This window comes from Lycorma delicatula, chromosome 10, assembly GCF_047948215.1.
Source record: "Lycorma delicatula isolate Av1 chromosome 10, ASM4794821v1, whole genome shotgun sequence".
Taxonomy (NCBI): domain Eukaryota; kingdom Metazoa; phylum Arthropoda; class Insecta; order Hemiptera; family Fulgoridae; genus Lycorma; species Lycorma delicatula.
The window spans coordinates 71,852,928-71,878,422 of NC_134464.1; the positions used below are offsets into that span (position 1 = coordinate 71,852,928).

At 33.0% G+C, this 25,495-nt stretch overlaps 1 protein-coding gene across 1 annotated transcript in view; it reads left to right on the forward strand.

Annotated features, from left to right (window-relative positions):
• LOC142331216 (cytochrome P450 4C1-like) overlaps positions 1-25,495 on the forward strand; it is an 86,884-nt gene that overhangs the window by 39,557 nt on the left and 21,832 nt on the right. The window contains exons 4-5 of the mRNA XM_075376959.1: positions 10,058-10,148; positions 24,618-24,803. Of these exons, the coding sequence (XP_075233074.1) occupies positions 10,058-10,148; positions 24,618-24,803 (277 nt within the window). The remainder of the gene's footprint in view (positions 1-10,057; positions 10,149-24,617; positions 24,804-25,495) is intronic.

The window sequence follows — 25,495 nt, forward strand, 5'->3', positions numbered from 1 at the left end:
TTTAAAAAAATTCAACAGAATTTAAAATAAAACTAAACTGTAAACTAAAACAATAATATTCTTTTAGTCCTTCTTCACACTTCAATTTAAATTAAAAGTCGAAATATCAAGAAGAATAGAATAAATATTTTTTACACATATTTCAAATATTTGAAATAATTTTTGTATAAAATATTTTTCGGAATTTTTTTTTTGTAGTTAAATATAAAGTGACAACCGTAGGAATACCATAATTCAACTACTCTGTATTAAAATAATAAATGTATATTTTCTTACAGAAGTACTAATAAATAATTAACATTGTTTACACTATCGGTTTACACTATCTGCCCGATTGTTATTTATGTTGTATGACATATATAACATGTGAAATATAATAGGCTATAATTCTTTCTCTGAACTAAGGTTGTCCGCTTTATAGCTGGTCTCTGAGATAAAAAAAAAATGAAAATATTACTTGTAGGATTACGTATCAGCTATATATTTTGTGTTTGTAGTGCTGATAAGTTAATGATGTTAAAGAACAATTTAGATTCGGAGTAACAGTACAAGGTGAAAAGATAAAGATGCTACGATTTGCTGATGATATAGTAATTCTAGCCGAGAGTAAAAAGGATTTAGAAGAAACAATGAACGGCATAGATGAAGTCCTACGCAAGAACTATTGCATGAAAATAAACAAGAACAAAACAGAAGTAATGAAATGTAGTAGAAATAACAAAGATGGACCACTGAATGTGAAAATAGGAGGAGAAAAGATTATGGAGGTAGAAGAATTTTGTTATTTGGGAAGTAAAATTACTAAAGATGGACGAAGCAGGAGCGATATAAAATGCCGAATAGCACAAGCTAAACGAGCCTTCAGTAAGAAATATAATCTGTTTACATCAAAAATGAATTTAAATGTCAGGAAAAGATTTTTGAAAGTGTATGTTTGGAGTGTCGCTTTATATGGAAGTGAAACTTGGACAATCGGAGTATCTGAGAAGAAAAGGTTAGAAGCTTTTGAAATGTGGTGCTATAGGAGAATGTTAAAAATCAGATGGGTGGATAAAGTGACAAATGAAGAGGTATTGCGGCAAATAGATGAAGAAAGAAGCATTTGGAAAAATATAGTTAAAAGAAGAGACAGACTTATAGGCCACATACTAAGGCATCCTGGAATAGTCGCTTTAATATTGGAAGGACAGGTAGAAGGGAAAAATTGTGTAGGCAGGCCACGCTTGGAGTATGTAAAACAAATTGTTAGGGATGTAGGATGTAGAGGGTATACTGAAATGAAACGACTAGCACTAGATAGGGAATCTTGGAGAGCTGCATCAAACCAGTCAAATGACTGAAGACAAAAAAAAAAAAAAAAAAAAAGTGCTGATAAGCAACATTACATAGCTCAATTAAGAAGACAAAGGAAAACCACTTTCATCAGCAAGCTTGATATATTTGTTATTCTTGAAAAGGGATATTCCCTTTTTAGGAATAACTTGTATTATATAGTTATCATATTACTTATTTTAACATCCAGTTATAAATTTATTTATAGTTGTTTATCTGTTTAATTATAAATAAAATATGGTGTTAACTTAAAAACAACCGTTAAATTACAATATTTAACTCTTAAATTACAGTATTTTGTATACTGGTTATTATTGTATCAATTTTTTCTCAGTACTCTTTTTAAGAAAAAACAAAATATTGTATATTTTAAAAAGATTCTCTAGAGAGAAAACTACTTTAGATCATATATTTTAATGTTGACGTATAAATGTTTTAATTTATGGTAGTAATCTATACATTTAGAATTTATAAATGTATGCTAAAGACATATTCAGCTATCGTATTTTTGTTGGGTGTAATAAGACCGGTTCATCGATGCATAAAGTGCGTCACTACCTGTACTTAGTGACTGTAAAGTCACTAAGATAATGACTTTTTTTTTTTATTATGTTGATAAAGAGCCAAAAACGCTATTTCACAATTTCCTATTAACATTTTTTTTTTTTTTTAATCAACCAAGCAGCTAAATGTATTTTTTTTTTTCTTGAAATTAATGATCGAAAATATGGATTTATTAAAATGATAATGTTGTAAAAAAAATAAAACTGGATTTTATGGTGACATAAATTTACCAGTAAATTAGCATTATTAAATGTTCATCAAAAAATAAAGCGTTGTTTATTTTTTTAAATTTAATTGTAACTGAAGATTTAAAAAAACATTATACTGGTAAATCCAGTGGCGTAACGTAGCGGGGGCGATGGGGGCAACTCGCCCCGGGCGTTACATTTTGAGCGGGCAAAATTTTACAATAAATAATAATAATAATATCTTGTAATATAAATTAAAAACTTGAACCATTCCTTTTTATATTTTTGACGCACCTACAATTCGGACAGATTAAAATGAGCACGGAAGTTTTTATTATTTAATCTGTGACGGAACCGGAGAATCCCCTTTCTTTAAATGAGTGTAGTCATCTTGCTCGCTCTAGCGACTCACAACACAGACTGTATTAACCAGTTGTCTTGCGGTAATTCCTCGTGTTTTATTTTGTGCTCGGATTGTTCACAACGAATATTGAGCGAGAATTAATTCTTTCATATAAAGAATAGAGTTCAATATTGTCTAATAACACATTCAACATTAGTCGTCCAATTCATATTGACTCGATTAACTTCAATTCATGATTTTTTTAACTGCGTGTTGTCTTTGTGATTGTTAAATTATTTAATTATGTCGAAAAATTTTGTGTCATTAATTTTATATAATAATAACTTAATCTTGTCGAAGCATATCATAAATGCTGTGTATATATCAATAAGTGGCATACGTGTAAGAACTTTTGTAACAAATGTGTTTATTATATTATAAAATATACATACATGACTTCTTTATTTGTACCCTGTACAATACACAATAACAAATTTATTCTTGCGGAAAAGTTCTTTAGAATTTCTGTAAATTTTGAAGCCTTTTGGATTTAAATACCTAAAAAGGGGGCAGCAAATTTGGCCTACGCCCCGGGCGGCTGGAACCCATGCTACGCCACTTGGTAGATCATTTCAAAAATGATCCTGAGTATGAAAAAAGGTCAGGCTTTATTTACAAAAAAAACCCTGGTTTTATTAAGCAAATTAAATTTCATTATTAAATACATACTTAAAAATTAAAATTTATAAAAATATATCTATTTCTAGAGTTTTACCGATCCAGTATCAGCGACTTTTATGTATTAGAAACATTTTCTTTGAGTATACTTTTCATAAATTTTTATAAGTGCGATTTTTCTCAGAATAAATATGGGAAAAACTTACCTGAATTCTTTAACCACTACTAAAATAAAAGAATTGGAACCATTTTTAACCGATCCTGTATTTTTAACCATTTTGATCCAAAAATCTGTAAAAACAATAAAAACACATAAAAAAAAATAATAAAAGTATAAGATAAAAACATATGTAAAAACACACAAAAAAGGTCCTTTCCCTGGAAAATGACCACTTTCAACGGCTCTAGAAAACAAATGTTTTCTAGAGCCGTTGTATTTTCTGTGCAACGGGACAAGTATCATTATCGCTAATATATATATATATATATAAAATATAAAATAATATATCTTTATTTGTAACGCAAAATTTTTAAAAAAATATTAAAATTTAATGCTGTCCGACTTAACCCTTCAAACTCAGAATTAAAAAAAAAACCTTTCTTAGAGTGCACTATACAGTAAGAAAGATCGTGTATACAAATGTTCATCAATTTATCTTCAGTAGTTTTTCCTAGACGTTGATTTTGAATCAGTCACGACGTGATCTTTTATATAGATAATCATTTCTTCGCCGGCCTCCGTGGCGCGAGTGGTAGCGTCTCGGCCTGTCATCCGGAGGTCCCGACTTCGAATCCCGGTCAGGTATGACATTTTTACACACGCTACAAATCATTCATCTCATTCTCTGAAGCAATACCTAACGGTTGTCCTGGAGGTTAAACAAAAATCATCATTTCTTCATAGAAATTTGTTTTGGTGATAAAAAATGTTACCACCAAATTTCATACGATAATTCAAAAGTTTGACAAATGATAATCTATATTAAACAAATTATTAGTTTTAAATAACACAAAATCTGTGAGGTACAAACCTACAATAGGACAAAAGATAAAATTACTTTAATGTTTCACATCGAAAACTGTCTGAAAATTGTTTGAGGTAAAAATTCGTTAAGTTTAAATTAGGCTAACAATCATCAAAACTATAAAATTGTCCATTTTATAATATTTCCTTTAATAAAGATCCTTTTAAAAATTAATCAAGTAAATCATTTAATTAAGTTTTAAAGATAAGTTATGATTCTGATAAATAGTTTAAAAATTGTCACCACATAAAAATAGTTTTATTCATTATCTTTGAAACAAAATTAAAAATAACAACGAAACAACAAATCATAGTCATGGATCGAGCAAATGATACTTTAAAACATAAAATTCTAAAATTTTAGTGTTAAGAAAAGTAATAACAAAGAAAAAAAGTACTTATATTACAAAAAAAAAATTGATGTTTTTATTGTAACATTGATGATTTAATAAAGATAATAAATTAATGCGTGATAAAAGGTAATTTAAATATAAATAAATAAAATGCTATCCATTTGTTTACAAATATTTTCCTAACATTTAATTAAACGTGTCATGTCACGGTATAATGCTGAATAATATCAGTTACGGTATTACAAATAAATTCTGCAAATCATTCTATTGAGAAGTAAATGGACGGTCGCTTAAGCATTCAATATTTCATAATACCGCGAATATTTGGTGATAAAATGTTGTAACAACTTGTTTTAACTCCTATCGTACGTAATTTGTTTTTTATTATTAACCAAACGTATTACGATACAAGGTTATGTAGTAATACTCTAATACACAATATTTTTTTTATTTAATTTTAACGATTTTCTATGGTTCTCAAAAAGATAATATATAAATAAAATACGGTATAAATATAAAATATAACATACGATATCTGTATCTGTAAAGCAACTTGTCCTAACTGACTGAATGATTCATCATCACCCTAGTTGAAGTTGACATGCATTTACTTAAGAGAGGACTGCTTCTCTCACGTTTAATTTTATGTGACTTTTTCCTTTTTTCTTTTTGGTTAATCCACCGTTAGGCAATTTTCAGAGGATGAGATGAATGATATGTAGCGTGTGTAAAAATACCATGCCTGACCGGGATTTGAACCCAGGACCTCGGGTGAAAGGCTGAGACGCTACCACTCGCGCCACGGAGGTCGGCAGTTTTATGTGGCTTGCTCTAGAGTAAGTTCACACAGTAGCTTATTCATTTTAGCACCAAAAAGAAATTATTAAAATTTTCATTAAATTCCGCGACGGAGATTTAATGAAAATTTAAAATGAATATTGTTGATTAAATAATTCTTTTTTATTATTAATAAGTTTACGATTAAAAAAATATTATTTTATAAATGAATGCGTGTGAAGGCGCATTGATATCGCGGGCGAAGCAGCGAAGGGGGAACGTTAGTATATTTATATATGTAAATCAACACGTCATGACTGATTCATAATCAATGTCCAACAAAAACTACTGAATATAAATTGATGCAAATTTGTATAAACGTTCTTCTTACGATGTAAGTGGAAAGATGTTTTGAAATTCCTTGGCTTAAAATTAAGTAACAATGAAATTTTTTTTTCTTGGTGACAAATAAAGATATTAACTTGATTTTTGGTATGTTTAACTTTCATGTGAATATCTAAAATCCAATTTCCTAATTTTCAAATTCGACCATGAAAAAGGTGAAGAAACGTAAAAAAAATTTAAACAAGAATTTAAAATTTTCCCCATTTCCGACTATACTAAACGAGATATTCAGTAGATTTGAGCTTACAAATAATCTTCAGATAAATATCTAAAAACCATTTTAGAGTATTTATAATTTCGATTTTTAAGATTTTAAAGATGCGACGGTCTACGCGACGCGGCGGCTCAACCAACACTTCATTTCGTGTACACTTACGCTTTTGCATCTGAAACAGGGCGGAGGGCCACCATAAGTTATTAAATGTCCCGGATATGTCCAGAAAAATCCCTAATACATATTTGCATGAACTAGCGGAAGCTATATCCATCACCTTTAGTATGGCATCCTCAGTGCCCTTGCCCGGTCGGAAACCACACTGGTTGTCCATCAGTAAATGATCAGTGACCAATCTAACACTAATGCACAAATATAGGACCTTCTCAAAAACCTTACCAATCGCAGGCAAGAGCGTTAGTGGACGGTAAGAAGAACTAAAAGTAGGATCTTTATCGCCACCTTTGAACAACAATACCATGTTTCTACGCTTCCCACACGCCGGAAAGTGGCCGGCAAAGAGCAACCTATTATATATTCTAGTTAAAAGACCAAGAACTACTGGATGCGCTTGGTCGAGGAGCTCCACTGTGATACAATCATATCCGGGAGCCTTATGTCGTTCCATACTGCAGATCACCTGACGCATCTCCACCTCAGTGATTTCAGAAGATTGTAATTCGGTCTTGAAATCGCGACTTCCCGATTTACTAGCAGCGACGGTCTACACTAACTAAACTAATGTAATTTCACAACTTACATGGAACAAGTTTCGCTTGTAACATCGGCAAAATGATGTAGCCGAGAGGCTTAACGCACCAGATACCAAGTCAACCGGGCGAACGAATTCGAGACCCAACCAGACCGTGTTACTTTTTTACACTTTAAATATTATTCATTTATTTAATTCTATCACTCATCTGGCCTGGCCTGTGATGCCACAACATAGCAGTAGTTTAGAGCATTTATTCGAGCGGGAGTGTGATGTTGCAAATTTTTTTTGGAGATATTGTTTTTTTTTTAATTGTTAACCAATGTGCCTAAGAAAAGTATGACATTAATTAGATGAAATCTCGAGAGACTGAGGGTGACCTCGATCTATAGTCTCACCCCATTGACCTTTTAAATTGAAAATTTAATGGCATCAATGCTCATTAAGTAATCTGACCAAGTTTGGTCAAAATCGGTCCCGTAGTTCTGGAGATATAAGTTAATTTGAGGCCAACACCGAACACACACACGTACATTCAGAAAAGTTTCATCCGGGTTTATGGTTTTTTGGGTTCCTTACGTGTCAAAACGTCAAGATCCGTTGAAAACTGCACATACCCAAATTGGAACGATTACAATACTTTCCCTTCTAGAAATAGAGCTCTGCTATAGCGCTATCTGGACGGGAAAATAAAACATAAAATAACACAAATTGACCGCTACGGGAAACGCAAGTAAACATATAGCGCGAACAAAGCCAGATAGAAGATGCTAGTATATATAGATGTATCACGAAGCGATACATCCTATCACCGGGAGAACTTCGTGATACACTCTGTTTGTACGCAAACCGTTGAAACTATGAGCAACAGAATTACTTCTATATCATAATTGAAAATACTAAGCACGATTTGTAAATGATAATTCTATCTAATAAGCACGTTTAATGCTTTTATCCATTTTTAAAGTTTCAATTTATCAGTGAAATTTTTTAAAGTTTTTGAACAGAATGTTTTTTCTTGTTATAAAGATGAAACATTATGAGCAAAAAAATAATAAATAAATGCCACTACAGTGGCATTTTATATATTATCCAGTATTATCCAATTAATATTTAAATACAGTTAAAAGAAACTGGCTATCAGTACATATCTTACTAATCAACTCGCTTATGGTAGTTATTTGGCAACAATTCAGGAATCTTCAGACAGAAAAAGACGAAATGTTGAATCTGTAATGTAAATTTGAATAAATATAAAATAAAATGTTACTAACAAGGCAAAATTAAATTAGATGTAAAAAGTTTTATTATTTATATAATATTAATAAAAACTGTAGTATGTTAATTAATCAGTTTGAAAAAAAAATCCCTTTCGGCACGCCGGAAGGCGAAGGTAGATTTCACCGGTGCTAAGTAGGAGATAAAAAAGATTCCCATCATGAAGTTAAAAAAAAACTTCAAATTTACTCAATACGACAATGGTTGCATGTGAAAAAACGTTTCACGTGTTTAGAATACGACAAGCCTTTTTACAATTCAAGCAAAATTTTGGTCATCTCATGCCGTAAGGGTTGGTCTCATCAAAAATTGTTACAGACAAAAATTTTAGGTAATGTTTAGAGGACTAACGCAAACCGATTCGATACTGTGCCTGTTAAGGGAGGTATGAATTTTTTTGTTTTCAAAATCCCATTTTTTCCACCCTTTGGGCCAATGGTTTGGAATATCAAAAAACTTTACTTATATAAGTTTTAGGCCCTTATCCAAAGAATATTAGGAACTTTAAACGAATTAGATATTTTATTTAATAAGAAAGTTAGAACGATATTTTGTTTTTTCGAAAAATCCCCCAACTTCCACACTCATGGTCCGATTTTGGCCGTTAACGAACTCGACCGAGATTTTTTGACGAGTTATTTTTAAGGAACAATTTGAAAGTGGTTGGCGCAAAATTACGGGAGTTATCGTTTCCACAAGAAAGTGAAATATATATACGAGTATATATATAAACGTTTGAGGTGACGGTGGTTTTGGGGTCTGGGGGATGTGAAAGTCGAATCATGGTACGCATTACAATAGGTAGCTTTCTTATGAAATCTACCTAATAATCAAGAAATTGGATTACAAAGTACCTTATCATAACTACTAATAAAAATTCCTTGGCAATAATTATATATACGCGTATTTAATCCTCTAGTGAAGTGACAAGATCAAAAATTAGTTTACAAGATACTGATTGTTACACTGGTTTAAAAAAAAAATTATTGGTTTTTCAAAGTATTTCCTCGTTTTATTACTTAATATTATTTCAAATATAATTGTAGTAATTAAAAAAATTAGATTCATCATAATGATATAAATTAAATGCATTTCAAACTAAATACCTATAATAGTACTGACCTACCTGATTTAAGGGACAAGATTTAAGCAGCTGCTTTTTCCAATATTCAAGATATGCTAGTTAAAGTATGGAAACATGCTCACATTGAACACTTACAGGGAAAACTGTAAAAGATACTCTTTCTTATTTGTGATTCGTTAATTTAAATCAATGTTAAGAGATATTAAATACTTTCAGTACTCTGATATTCTTCTTTTTTTTTGTACTCGCTGCATTTAATTTTTTAAATATCGGTCAACACGATTCATACTTACGGCCACTAAACAATGATTTAACAGCCAAATTTTATATCTTGAAAGCATGTTGTGATTTTTTTAGAAAGTCCCAAAAGATGGCATTATACTTAAAAGGGAATATACAGAATGATTCAGGAGGAAAAGAAAATAATTTTGGAACTAATTCTAAAGCTTAAAATAAGGAAAAAAGATCATAAAAACATACGTAGTAAACGTTTTATTATTACGTTATAGCTAGAGAAAAATTTCATCCGGATTTCAGTTCCCCTAGTGAAATGAGCTGATACGAAGTTTTTATATATATATGTTATATTATATGGTAAATTTGATGGTTTCTTATGTTCTACGGCCTGAAAAATCAAATAAATCAAATCTCAGAACTATATCTCCAGTAGTTTTTATGTTATTACACTTCAAACCTAAAAAAACATGTTTTTCGTCCCTGAAACTTTCAGTTTTATGTGGGGTATCGTGAAAACTACAGAAGATACAGTTCTGGGTCCAGTTTTATTCGATTTTTCAAGTCAAAACGTCTTATACAACGCCTTAAAAATTTCGGTATGATCTCATTTCACCGAGATCCAGGCGAAATTTTTCGCTAGCTGTAACATACATTACTTAACATTTGATTGAGTGTAAAATAAAAAGGTTTAAAATTTAGTATACTGTAATGTAATAAATTAATTTCATGTTAAAAAAGTAAACAATAAAAAATAATTACATTAATTTGCCTCTGTTCACTAGTTAAGTTGGTTAATTGGCACGATGATGTCGTAGTTAATTCTATTCAAACAAGTTTTATTTATTTGTTTAATGGAATTTTATTTCAGATTGTTTTAAACAGCTCTAAGACACTTGGAAAAGACCCGTTATACCGGTTCTTCAGAAATACAGTAGGCACTGGATTGTTTTCAGCTCCTGGTAAGATTTTAATATCAAGTTTCCTTACATAGTCTAAACTTCAGTAAACTGTAAAGCATATGTTTATATATATGTATATGTATATATATATATATATATATATATATATATATATATGTGTGTGTGTGTGTGTGTGTGTGTGTGTGTGTGTGTATTCCTAGTATGATTTTCTCATCAACTCCTGAAATTGTTATGAGAAAATTAAAAATAGATTTCATTTAGCATTAAAAGTAATATTTAAAATGTTATTACTATTAAAAACATTACAAAATTTAATTTCTAGAATAAAAATGTTTAAATTATTATTAATTTCAACCTCAGTAACATAAAAATCAGGTGCAAAATTAGAAATTAACACAAATCAACTTTAAATAGAATAATCATCAAATAAAATATATAAACCAATATTGCCGTGGTTTACTGTAGCTCATAAATATTAAGTAAAAACTTGGAAGGGTATTACTCAACTTAATTTACATTTTCATAAAACATAAAATTATCTATCCTTCAAATTACAAAAAAAAAAAAAAACGTTCAAGTTATTACATTTTTATGTTATAAAAAAATATTATACCCTTATGTAATAACATACGGACCGGGGGCCGGATCCGGCCCGCGTAATGAATTATGCGGCCAGCGAAAGATTTTCAATATTAGCTTTTTTTATAAACAACTGAATAATGGAAAATACGGAAATTTAAAAAAAATGTAACACGTCACATTAGTTTTTTTGTTAATTTGTTGTACTGAATTACTTACATTTATTCATAAATAAATTCCATAATAAAATTTTGTTTACTTAAACGAATCATTTTGTATTTAATATTTTTTTTAATTTTAATATTTCATTCGGCCCGAGAAAAAGGTTTTCTTTCTAATTCGGCCCGGAGGCAAAAACTGTTGGCCATGCCTGCCTTAGAGGTAGGGGATTTACCTCTAAGTAAGGGTTAAAATATTTTCAACCTTGATAACACCTTATTTACGAAATTTTTTTAAAAATTTGATAAGTTTAAATAATAGAGAAGTTTAAAAATGTATAAAACTCCGAGTTTTAAGAGAATTGTTTTTCAATTATTTTCTTTTTGGTGTAATTATTTTAAATTGTATTATCAATAGCATTATTTATTTATAAACTTTAAAAAAATATTAATAAATTATGAATCTACCACATTTAAAATTTATTAAACCTTTCTAATCTGATTTCTTCGAAGATATAATACAATATCAATAGCCTACTAATAATAAACAGATACATCAGTATTAAGACTGAAGGTTAAACCGTTCCTGAAATAGAAAAGCAAACAAAACAGTTTATATACTGAGAGATTCATGAAGAGTGTAACAAACTTTTAAGACATGTTCTATTAGTAAAAATAAAGAAGAAAGTTCGAATAAACATAGGTTTGTAAACACTTCTTAGCGAGAATCAGCTGGTGAAAGATTTCGCCCTGATTTTTGCGTCTTCAGTAAAATTAAGCCAGACTGTCATTCTTGGAACCCAATTTAAGGAGTAAATTTAGAGATTTTACATGAGATCTCACTTGAAAAATTGAGAAAATAGATCTCAGAACTGTACTGTGGTAGTTTTCTAGAAATCTGGGATAAAAGACAAAAGGCTGGTTCGAAACACATAAAAGTTTCAAACAAAACTTATGGAGAGTTTGATTCTGAGTAAAATTTTATGAATTTCTACAGAAATTAAATACAAACATAAGAATTTTCAAGTTTGTAAAACATATCAAAATATGACAGATTTTAACTAAGTATTAAATGGAACAAAATGTTCAATATTACAAAACTAAAGAATTAAATATTTTATAAAAATAACAAATACAAAAAGAAACAACAAAATCCACTTATTTTAATAATCACTCGTTAACTAAATGTTTCTGAACCCACGATAAATAAACATTCTTCAATATCTTCACCTACAGAACATTTTCTGAAAATTTATTACATTCTAAAATATTAAAATATTAAAATAAAAATATTTTTGAACCTCAAGGCAACATTTTATGTCTTTAGTCAATTTTACTGGTGCAGTTCTCCAGGATTCCTTATTTAGTGTCAGTCATTTCATTTCGGTATGCTCTCTACTTTCTACATCCCTAACAATTTATTTTACATATTCCAAACGTTGCCTGCCTGCACAATTTTTTCCTTCTACCTCTCCCTACAATATTAAAGCGACTATTCCAGGATGCCTTAGAATGTGGCCTATAAGTCTGTCTCTTCTTTCAGTTATATTTTTCCAAATGCTACTTTCTTCTAAATGCTTATTGATTTGACGCAGCATCTTTTCATTTGTCACCTTATCCACCCATCTGATTTTTAACATTCTGCTACAGCATCACATTTCAAATGATTCTAATCTTTTCTTCTCAGGTAATCCGACCATCCAAGTTTCACTTCCATATAGAGCTACGCTCCAAACATATACTTTCAAAAATGCTTTTGTGATATTTAAATTAATTTTTGACATAGGCAAATTATATTTCTGACTGAAAACTCGTTTCACCTGTCCAATTCTCCTGCTTCATCCATCTTTAGTAATTCTACTTCCTAAATAACAAAATTCTTCTATCTCCATAATCTTTTCTTGTCCTACTTTTATATTCAGTGGTCCATCTACTTTGTTTCTACTACATTTCATTATTTTCGTTTTGTTCTTGTTTATACTCATGCGGCAGTTCTTGCTTAGGACTTCCTCCATGCCGTTCATTGTTTCTTCTAAATCTTTTTTTACTTTTAGCTGGAATTACAAATCATCAGCAAGTCATAGCATCTTTATCTTTTCACCTTGCACTGTTACTCCAGATCTAAACTGTTCTTTAACATCATTAACTCCAAGTTCTAAGTAATGATTAAAAAGTAACGGGGAACATCCTTGTCTGACTTCCTTTTTTATTACTAATTCTTTGTTAGGCTCTTCGATTATTGCTGTTGCAGTTTGATTCCTGTAAATGTTACCAAATGTTCTACCCCTATACTTGAACCCTAAATTTTTTAAAATGCTTAACATTTTATTCCACTCTACGTTATCAAATACCTTTTCTAAGTCTATAAATGCAATGTATGTCGGGTTTTTTCTTTAGTCTTCCTTCTACTATTAATCTGAGTGTTAAAATTGCTTCACTTGTCCCTATACTTTTCCTGAAACCAAATTGGTCTTCTCCTAACATTTCTTCCACTCTCCTCTCAATTCTTCTGTACAGAATTATAGTTAAAATTTTCAATGCATGAGTAGTTAAGCTAATTGTTCTGCATTCTTCACATTTATCTGCACCTGCTTTCTTTGGTATCATAACAATAACACTCTTTTTTAAGTCTGACAGAACTTCCCCTTTTTCATAAATATTACACACCAGTTTGTGTAATCTATCTATCGCTTCCTCATCTGGACTATACAGTAATTCTGCAAGTACCCCATCTATCCCAGGAGCCTTTCTCCCATTCAAATCCTTTAATGCTCTATTAAATTCAGATCTGAGCATTGTATCTTCTTTTTCATCCTCTTCTAACTCTATAACACCAATTTCTAATTCATTTCCTCCATATAACTCTTGAATATATTACACCCACCTATTGACCTTCTCCTTCATAATATAAATCGGTGTACCACCTTTATTTAAAACATTATTAGATTTTAACTTATGTGCCACAAAATTCTCCTTAACTTTCCTGTATGCTCCATCTATTTTACCAGTGATCATTTCTCTTTTCACTTCAAACACTTTTCTTTAATCCACTCTCCTTTCATTAATTTGCACTTCCTGTTTATAGTATTTCTTATTTGTCAATAGGTCCTTTTACCTTCTTCATCACTACCATTCTTATACTTTCTATGCTCATCATTAGCTGCAATATATCCTCTGATATCCAAGGTTTTCTACCAGTTCTCTTTGTTCCACCTAAGTTCGCTTCTGTTGATTTAAGAATTTCTTTTTTAACATTCTCTTATTCTTCTTCTATATTTTCTACATTATTTTTTTACTCAGACCTGTTGCAATATTCTCCTCAAAACTCTTCTTTACCTCCTCTTCCTGAAACTTCTCTAAATTCCATCGATTCATCTGGCACCTTTTCTTCAGGTTTTTAAACCCCAATCTACATTTCAGTAACACTAAATTATGGTCGCTATCGATGTCTGCTTCTGGATGTGCTTTGCAGTAGATGAGTTGATTTCTAAATCTTTGCTTAACAATGATATAATCTATCTGATACCTTGCAGTATCGCCTGGCTTTTTCCATGCGTATATTCTTCTGTTTTTAAACTGGGTGTTGGCAATTACTAAATTATACTTCATGCAAAACTCAATAAGTTGGTCCCCTCTTTCATTTCTTTTGCCCAGCTTGTATTCACCCATAATATATCCTTCCTTGCCTTTTCCAATTCTTGCATTCCAATCTCCAACTATTATTACATTTTTATTATGTTTTATGTGTATAATTACTTTGATAATTTCTTTGCATACACTCTCTACCTTATCATCATCATCATGGGCACTTGCAGCCAACATAAAACTTGGAAAACCGAAGTAGTCATTTTTTTTATTTGTAGCAAAATATATTCTTTTTAATTGAGTATTATATCAGCTAGAAAAATAAAGAAATCTAAGAATTTAATAATCTGTAAGTTTCTTGTAGAATCAATTCTTGATAATCCAGGAGAGAATAATCAATTGTGCAACTAATTTACGTGAATCTTTGAAGATTCTTGTAATCATTAGTTAGAAGAAAAAATAGCAATCATTATTTTTAACACTAAAGTATATTTCTAGGTTGAGGTATGGTTCTATATCCCTAATATATGTAAGTTGAGTGGGAGAACTCGGACTGTTAAAATTGTATCTTTGTTAAAATTTGTGCTATTTTCGCTCCGCTGTTTTTTGCTTTATGATTGGGTTTTTCGGCTTTATTTATCAGGAAAGTGCAGTTTAACATTGTGATTGGATTACTGGACAAGTCTAAAGAAAAATAAAATTTTTGGTTAACAGATTACGAAGTTTTTTAAATTTTTTAAAAACACATTTTTGTTTTTTTGTTTTCTAAACGGAAATTTTGGATTCACCTTGAGGATGGATATACAAATAAGTGTTTAAAATTTCGTAAAAATTGGACAACGGACAACTGAGTTATTTCTGTTTTTTAGAGTGGACATTTCCTGCAAGTTAATACAGGAGAGTGACGTCACTGTATTTAACGTAAACAAGGACTTGGAAAATTTTTCACTACTAGCAGTAAGTGTACTGAATTTTTTCTGTGTTTATAGTCTTTTATAGGGGTAACTTTAAACGTTCATATCTTGTTACCCGTTGGTCGTAGACCAAAACCGTTCAGGATCTATACAAATTGGGTCATTTCCTATCGATTGACCCACCCTTATATTTTTTTATTTTGAGGGACCGTTTTGACTCCCCTTATTTTTGACCGCCACATTGGTCCTGGATCAAAACCGTTCAGGATCTATACGGATTGGGTCATTCCCGATTGATTGACCTCCATTAATTTTTTTCGATTTTGGGGGACCGTTGACCCTCCCTTATTTTTGATTACCCCACGTGTAAGGAATCAAATTAAAGGGAATTACTTGGAGAACACAACTGCTATATAGTTGTTGAGTTTATTTATCATCCATGGCGTAGAGAACAGAACACAGTTCTGTTAGTGGACAGGGATCCTCAGGCCTTCCGCCGCTGAAGCCGACCGATCCCAAAGGCAAAAAAAGAATTAGACAATCCTCCTCTGAAGAAGGGGTCTATACTGGTGGCTTAAAGGAGGTTACTCTTCGACTAGGACAATCGATGATGCGTTTCAAACAGCATCTGGGAAAAAAACATGTTAAATCATATGTATGACCATAGTAAAGAATTAAGAGAAATATACAATGCTTTAAAACATCTGCAGGAGACTACGACTACTCCAGAGACCAGTTCGCAATATACCCAGACTGAGATACCCCCTGGTGCAGATCATGAAGACATCTTAAGTCTTGAATTAACTGATGATGAACTTCTGGATATGACCGCTAAGAGATGGTCTGCCTGGATAATCTCCAAAGCTAAATTAATCACCTTGCCTGCAGAGGGCGTTACTGACACTTGTCAATTTATCATTAAGTCCAAAAGGGCAACAGCAGAGGGCAAGAAGCCTGGAATAATAGCTGTAGACACTTCTGTCATTATGGATGACGAATACGACACTCAGACCAATAAGTATACTGTCTTTTACGACTCGACAGAGGGCGACAGGGCTTCTGCTGGGTGTATACTAGGCGCGGTCAAGAAGATCTTACTAAGGGCTCCTAATGCGGCGTTCGTTCTGCCAAATGGTCCTATTGGTGTCATGATTAAGAAGATGGTTATCTATTTGTTCAGGACTAGTGAGACGCCTGCATTGATGGTAACGCCGAAAAAGACTGAAGAGAGTAGGACGCGTTCTAGGTTCGCTTCTGCTTGGCGATCAACACCTCCTGTGGAGGGCAGCAAAGTGGTGCTTGTCTGGTTACAGGGCAAGACGTATGCAGATCTACTCCGGACTGTAAAGGATAAGATATTTAAAGACGAGGCAGGGGAAGTCCTGTCCCTTCGTAAGGGTAGAAATGAAGACTTGGAAGTCAGAATTAAAGATGCTAAAGATGCGGCTCAGTTTACCGCAACACTGAAAGACAGAGCTTCCGACCTTCAAGTGGACATTTATACTAAGGGCGACCGACGCGCAATGGTGCACGTTAAAGACATGGAAGAGGGTACCACAGCGCAAGAATTAAGTGAGGCTATTACGGCTGTTATCGGTGACACCGAGTCTTTCAGAATTACCTCATTACGGCAGGCATATGGAAATACTCAAAATGCGACAGTGATAACTAATCACAGGGCTGCAACTAAGCTAATCTCTAGTAGAATTAAGGTCGGCTGGGTTCACTTCTGGGCTTATATCAGGACTGATAATGTGAGATGTCAAAGATCCAGGGCTGTTGATCACACGAGTACGATATGCAAGGGCCCGGATAGGTCAACCCTTTGTTACAACTGCGGTCAGAAAGCCCATGTGATAAGAGACTTCAAGGAGGCTACTAAATGCCTTGACTGCAATGGCACAGACCATCGCACGGGAGGAGTGCAGCGTGGCCTACCTAAATAATAGCTAAAATAATACTATGTAATGCCAACAGGAGCATTCTCTCCCATGATCTGGTGGGGGAGACTGCGAGCGATCTTAAGGTTGACTTTATAGTCACCACAGAGCCCAATCTGAGAACGGCGGCCAGGGATGACTGGTGGGCTGATGCGGTTGGGGATGTTGCTATCAGTAATGTATCCGGCCGTCTTGGCTGGCATCTACTCCATAGAGGTGAGGGAATTCTGGCAGTAGCACTCCCGGACTTTGTCCTTATAGCCGGTTATGTAAGTCCAAACATCAATCTAGAGGACTTTGCAGAGTACATCAGCGACTTGCAGCGAGTCGTACAGCGGTCACTTTGTAGACCTATACTCTTAGGCGACTTTAATTGTAAGTCCATTTTAACTGGCAGCTCTTATACCAATGCAAGGGGACAAATCTTCATTGACATGATGATGACCACGGGGCTGATCTACCTGAATGACTGCACTTATACCTATGAGTCAAAAGGCCATAGATCAGTGCTGGATCTTACGCTGGTGGACGGCAGATGGAATCCTTCCGTCTTTAGTTGGAGCGTTCTTGAATCTGAAACCGGAAGCGATCACCTAGCAACTTTGCTTGTTATGGAAGGCGCAAAACCTTCAACATCAGCCACTGCACGATTTAGATTTAGTCCAAGACAAGTTGAGGTGGTGGTTAATAAGATTGCCAGGACCCTATCTGATGGAAGAACAGTAACGCCGCAAGTCCTTCAAGAATCAATTATTACAGAACTGTCTAGAGTTTGGAGGGGGTTGTCACCCAGTATATTGGTGGACGTCTGAAATTGCAGATCAGCGAAGAATGTTACAATTTTGGCGTAGGAAAAAGCAAAGGCTGCGGCCCGCTGGCGGTGCGCCATATGACCAGGTGAAGGAAAGATTTGTCCAAGCTAGGCGTACTTTCAATCATCTAATAAAGACTAATAAAAGAAACTGTTGGAAACAGCTGTGTGCTGACTTGGATTCAGACCCGTGGGGACGGGCATACAAAATAGTAATGAAGAGACTAGGACGCCACTTGCCTGTCCTAGTTACAGAAACGGCCAGACTGCATCTTCATAGCTTTTTCCCTGTTCAAGACGAGGGATATACGGACATAATAGACTGTGAAGCTAAACGCTTTACACAAAACGAGGTCGCTATTGCCGTTTCTGGTTTGAAGGATAAAAAAGTCCGGATCCGGATGGAATCCCGGCTGCCCTCCTCAAAGGATTAATGAAGATAATCCCCTGGGAAATCACTGACGTGGCCAATTATGGAGTACAAAACAAGACTTTCCCCGTATGCTGGAAGGAGTCACGGACTGTTTTCCTGCCTAAGAAGTCCGACAATCAAAAAATCATTAGCTATCGGCCGTTGAGTCTCATCAATAATATGGGAAAGGTTGCCAAGCGCTTGGTAGCGAACAGACTCATCCAAGAACTAGAGTTCAAAGACGGGCTTCATGATAACCAATTTGGGTTCAGGAAACATAGATCCACGCTGCAAGCTCTGGAAAAAATTACCAATTGGGCATTGTCTGTCAGATCTGGTACGTGGCGTAACCCCGTTGCTTATTCTGTTAGATATAAAAAATGCCTTTGGATCGGTCCGGTGGGATACGATTATGACAGCCCTCACGGACAAACAGATTGGTTCCTATATCAAAAGACAAGTACGAGAATATCTGACTGATAGGTGGACTTTGGTGAGGCGCTTGAAGGTAAATTTAGATATCAGCTTCATGGAGGAGTGCCGCAGGGGTCTGTGTTAGACCCCTTGCTTTGGCTAATAGTAATTGATGGAATACTCAGACTGAGATTACCTGAAGGCTCGGAAATAGTTGATTATGCCGATGATTTGGCTATATTAATTGAAACCAAAACTGAACGTGACCTTGAAGTTGCCGGTAATGAAGTGCTAACATTGGTTAATAACTGGCTCTCGGACCTAAATCTCCGCGTGGGCGATCGCAGACTAGACTGTGTGGCTGTAACAAAATATCTTGGTGTCATTATAGACCCAGCTCTAAAGTTTAGTCCCCATCTCGCACAGAAATGTAAAGAGGTCGAGAATACCGTGAAGGCTTTAACAAGATTGTTGGCTGGACATGAAGCTCCACGTCCATCTAGGCGGCGGGTCATTGCCTCAACTTTAACCTCTGTATGCTGCACCTATTTGGGAAAAAGCACTTTGTGTTGCAAGAAATGTCGTAAGAATTAGAACTCTGCATTGGCAAGCTCTTATAAACATCACTTCTGCATACCGCACCATTTCTTACGATGCGGCTTGTATATTATCATCGGTTCCCCCTATCGACCTCTTAGTTAAAGAGCGATCACTTAGGTATCGTGGCATGCCAAAACAAGAAGCCCAAGCTAACATCAGGCGCATATGGCAGGACAGATTGAATCTTTCCACTAAAGCTACCTGGACCAGGATATTGATACCCGATTTGGCCATGTAGCTTGATAGAGGACATGGGGAGGTTGGTTATTATTTTACTCAAATACTCTCTGGGCATGGTAGTTTCGAATATTATTTACATCGATTCGATAGAAAACCAGCACCTATTTGCATGTTCTGCCAGGATTCGGATACTGCCGATCATACTCTGTTTTACTGTATTAGATGGGCTACACAAAGACGACGTGCAGGGCTGCACGAATTAAATCTGGAGAATCTGCTTCTTTTTCTCTTGCGATTCGCTGACAACTGGAATAAAATGGAGGAATTTGCCAAGATAGTACTAAATGCTAAAGACGATGAAGCCCTTTTAAGAGGCCATTGAGGCCCTGTGGTAACTTAGTAGTTTAATATTTTGTTAAGGCTAGCAGCTACGAGGCACATCTAGATAATGAGAAGATTATTCCTTCATTTGGGGATCATAACAACAGGGTAATGAAAAGACCGAGACCCAGTTCCCTCGGCGGGGGCTAGGAACGGCTTTGCCGGGCCTGGTTCTCTGTCGGGGGGGGGGGGGGGCTTGAGGCAGGCATATTAAAACAAAAGACCCAACCGAGGGGGCTGACCTGCCGTGCCAGACGTACAGCCGGTTGGTGAGGAGGCCTCCTTTGAGTTTAAAGGACACTTTCCCGGGCTGCGCATACTTGATTGGATACCCGGCTCGGGGAAGTAGGGGAAAAAAAAAACATATATATATATGTACAGAATCAGGCAAGAATATTCTAGAATAAATAGATTTGTAATAATTATTGATACCAATGTGAAAATGTATGATTGAGCTGAAGTGTAATTAGATGATTCAAGTAATAAAAGTCCTCTAATTACATCTACCATTTCTGTACTGTGTCGCATTTTCAACAATCTGTTAAAAAGTTAGTTTACAATATAAAGTCCATGTTCACAATGACTTCATGTTATTCAGTTTATCTGTCCTATCTGATCTGCATTTATAATGGTTGATTATATTTTTTCCGATAATTTGAAGCTTTATATCTCGCTCCATAATGACAAGAAAAAATTGAGAGACTACATAGTTAATATTTTGTTAACTTATACAATTTTATTTAATTACTAAAATTTATCTTCAAGAAACTGAAGAAAAATTTTTAAAAAAGTATCCCTTTTAAATTATTTGTTTTCTTATTTGAATTGAAGACCTTGTAAAATGAGATAAAACATAAATTCAACAATTAATAATTCTCTTATTTTCTTATTTCATTAAAAGCTTTTACCAAAGTTTTACCATAACCAGACAGTTTTCTAAATAATAGTTACTCATTCAGGATATTATTATTTTGTAAATTTATTTAATATTAATTTATTTTATTTATATAAATTTAGTTTTATTACTTTCGTAATACTATTCATTCAGTTCAAACCCAGCTCACACAGTGATAGATGTTCACAGTTCATTAATTCAATTCATTAAAGGTTGTGCTTCAACCCCTCTCTTATTCTATTTTAGCCTCCACAACCACCGTAAGGTATTGTTTCAGAGGATGAGTGAGGATGATATGTATCAATGTAAATGAACTTTAGTCTTGTTCGGCCTCAGGTTGACCATTCCTGAGATGATTGGTTAATTAAAACCCAACCACCAAAGAACACTGGTATCTACAATCTAGCGATATTACCCATGGTTATCTATACCTGATAAATATCTCCTCCAATCTACTACTACTTACCACAACTCACCCCTGGTGTTCTATAATAAGCAACTGATTACTATCCAAAATGATAACTATAAAAAAATTACCTTATATATTTCTTAAATGTATTATAAGTAACCAATGAGCACATTTTCTTAGAGATTACTTAATAATTATCATTACAGCTTACTATTACACCAACAATGTATACACATTAGATGCTATAATCAAAAAGAAGGTCAAAGGAACATAACATTAGATACAAGTTACTCCTGAAATTGGCATAACATTCTCAAGATAATAAAAATTGCCAGACTTTACTAAGGAAAATGAGGAGTTAAATAATTCTCTCTTCTTCTTCACTGACCCAGAGATTCTGTTATACACTACCTTGCTAAACCCACTGAAATGCAGGTGATATTCAGGTCTAAAAACATCTTCACTATTTACTACATGATGTACAAGTAAGGTATATACTGAATACCATTATACTTCAAAAACGCAACTTTGACTAGTACTTTTTGAAACACAAGTGCTATAATTCACAATTATAAGAAAAAATGAGACAAATAATTCTTCTTCTTCATCTTCCCACTTGTGTGCAATGAAGTGTTGGGGTAATAATATAAACCAATAAATTAATATACCCCTTCTATCAAGAAACAACACATTAATATATTGCCTTTACTTAACCTCTTACTGGTTTTTGACAAAATTTTTCATCACTACCGTGGCAAAAATTGCCCTTAACAAAATAATTTGTTGTCCACTTTCTGCTAAAGTGCCTTTGAATAAATAATTGGTCATTATGATTTTTTTGAGATTACATTATGATTTACAATGTTTTATTGTGATTTTACTTGACTGCCCAAAAAGGAGTGTAATGTTTTTAAGGTGTATGTATGTATGTATGTTTTTTCCACCATAGGATCTCAATGGATAAACTAATTTAGATGTATGATCCCACATTGGAATTATGTTACGGAATGTGTCATAGGCTATATAAATAATTATATATGTATATTAAATTGTAACTAGAAGGCTACAAAAAAACATATATATGATTCTAAATGGATAATGGATAGTATTTTCAATATTAATTTATTTGTTTCAAAAATAGCTGTGTTTTAAGATCTGCTACGATATTAAATGAATGAATTACGGTAGTAAAGTAATATTAATTTTGTAATTTGTATTATTACTGGTGTTATTTATTGTTTATAGAAATTTTAGAAAAAATCTTATATTTTGACAGACAGTATGTTCGATCATGTAAGCATGTCCTTTTTGCTGTGTTTTTTAACCTTCCGGACCACCGTTAGGTATTACTTCAGAGGATAAAATGAATGGCAATTTTTGCAGCATGTGAAAATGCCATGCCTGACCGGGATTCGAACTGTAGTCCTCCGGATGAAAGGCCGAGACGCTACCACTTGCGCCACGGAGGCTGTTTTTACTGTTAAATATTAACTAATATACCTTTCTTTTGTTAATAAAATATAAATAAAAAAATTAAAATAATCTACATGAAATTAAATTAAATAATTTGTAAATTAATTGACTACGGACTGCTTATGCCAGGAGAGAGTCGTGAAGGGAACCCTGTGCATCCGCCCGACGCACCACTATCCGCTTTGCGACACAATTTTATTGCTAAATATTAACTAATAATCCCTTTTTTTTATTTAATTTTATAATTGTTTTTATTATTTACACGACCGCCCAAAAAGGAGTGCAATATTTTTAGTTTTTATGTATGTTCCACTGTAGTAGCTCAACGACCGAACCGATTTAGGTCAATGACCTCGTGTTGGAATCCTTACGTTTCCGAGAGTGTCGTAGGCCATATAAATATGTGTAGCACTGAAGATTTGCCGGTTGAAGCACAAACTTTGATGAATTGTGAGCCTGTATCACTGTGTGAGCTGAGTATGCAATTACAAAAATGAGTGCTAGTAGACTATTACTAAAATAATAGAATTAAATTTACGTTAAATAAAATAATGTGAGGCTAGAGTGGTAAGGTGATGAGAGCACTTCGCGCGAGGCTAAACTAATCATCACCACCAACTAGTAACAAACGGAGTGCCTCTGGGGCGTTGTTTTTTAAGGTGTAATGGGGTGCTCTTATAATATCTTTCCAAACAATCGTGCGGTTTTCAAAATTCATAACTAATTATTTTTAGTAGGTTTAAGACTAACTTTTGCATGCATCAAGTACGTCCTCAATCAAACAGATCACGGTTTTTGGAAAATGTTTTATCTTCGCAGCCAATCTTTCAATTTTCAAAATTGAAACGTGGTGTTTGCAAGTATAATACAAAATCACGATGATACCTAACCAGAACAAAATGTTTGTCTGCAATGTTTTTTTTTCGGTAGTCATGACTTATATATATATAGTCATAATTTTTAATATTTATATTTTGTTTCACTAGTTACTGCAAAGTGTGTGATTGTAGTTCCATTTTTAATCGGTTTCAACGGTGAAGCGCAAAGTAGCATATTGGTTGTATGTATTGTATGTCTTGTTTTGTATCGTTCTGAATTGCTGTTACCGCGCGTTTGTTTTCTGTTTTGATCATTTCGTAAGTTGCGTTCGTGTTAGTATTGTTATTTCTTTGTGTTATTGTTTTCTTTTATGTTTTCATTATTTTCGTGGAATTTTCAGTCATATTTTCCTACTGTATTTGTGTGAATGTGACCCTAAGTAAATAACAAAGTTGTTTACTGTAACCTAACTTTACTAATTTTTTATGTGTAGCGATATTCGTGTTATTATTGGAATTACTTAATAGTGTTTTACACTATTATTGATATGACAGGTATTGTGATATTTATTAGTTCAACATGGCCTATTCAACACGTATATATTATAAATGAATAAGTGATAGTGATATAATTAAACTTTTAAATTATTTACCTGATGGTGATTCAGATTTACAGCATAAGAAAGTACATAAATACGTACTTAAATTAGTTTTTTGTCATATTTTATTATATGGATCGAAAATGGGAAAAATTATAAAGATTTAGTGAAAATATTAGAGCATAATAATTATTTTTCACTAAAATAAATAACGGCTAATGGGTTAAGGCAAGGAAGGTAAGATTCTATGTTAGTTAATAAATAGACATAAGCATTATTATTCAGATATTATTTAAAATTGCATTAGTAATTTATTGATTATGTGGTTTTTAATTTACAGTGGAAAAATGGAAGAAAAACAGAAAAGCTATCACACCAGCTTTTAACAATAGATTGTTGGAGAACTTTGTTCCAGTATTCAATGAACAGAATAAATATCTAATTCAAAAATTAAGCAAACATGTTGATAAAGGAACATTTGAACTCTTTGATTACATTAGTGCAGCTACACTTGATATTATATGTCGTAAGTTTAATAATTATAGTATAACTGTATAAATGATATATTATTGAAATTGGAACCATTATACAAAATAAAACATCGGTCTATAAGCTAATATCAATGTTTATTTTTTGGTTGTGGAGAGCAAGCAAAATATATGTTAGGAATAGCATACAAAATAGTGCATTTTAATATTAACATTCAGAAAAATTAAACTTCAAAAATTAAAATTAATAGATTTATGTTAAAAATGATTATAAATAATTACAAAATTACTAAATCTGTTAAAATACATCAACTGAATGGAAAATTCAAGTTACCACTTAGTGATTGGTAATCATGTAAAGTTTGGTTTATGATATTATTATCAAACTCCATCTATTATTAATGAGTTAGTAATAATTTTTTACAAGTGATTTTTTTCAAAATGAATGGGTTATACCAGAAGATCAATTGAGCATCGCAGCAATTATGGGCATTGCCAAAAGCAGTTGGGGCACCACAGCCATTGAAATTAATCATCAATTCATTAGGGTTTAGCTAAAAGTGGTTACAGCATTTTTTAATACAACTTCCCAAATTTTAATTAACATTTAATATTTTAAGAACATCTTAGATTCTTGATTTTTAATTTTATGCTTTTACTCATAAACATTACCATTAATTTTATTGAAGCATAATAGGAATGGCAGACTCCACTTTATGATGTTCTTTTG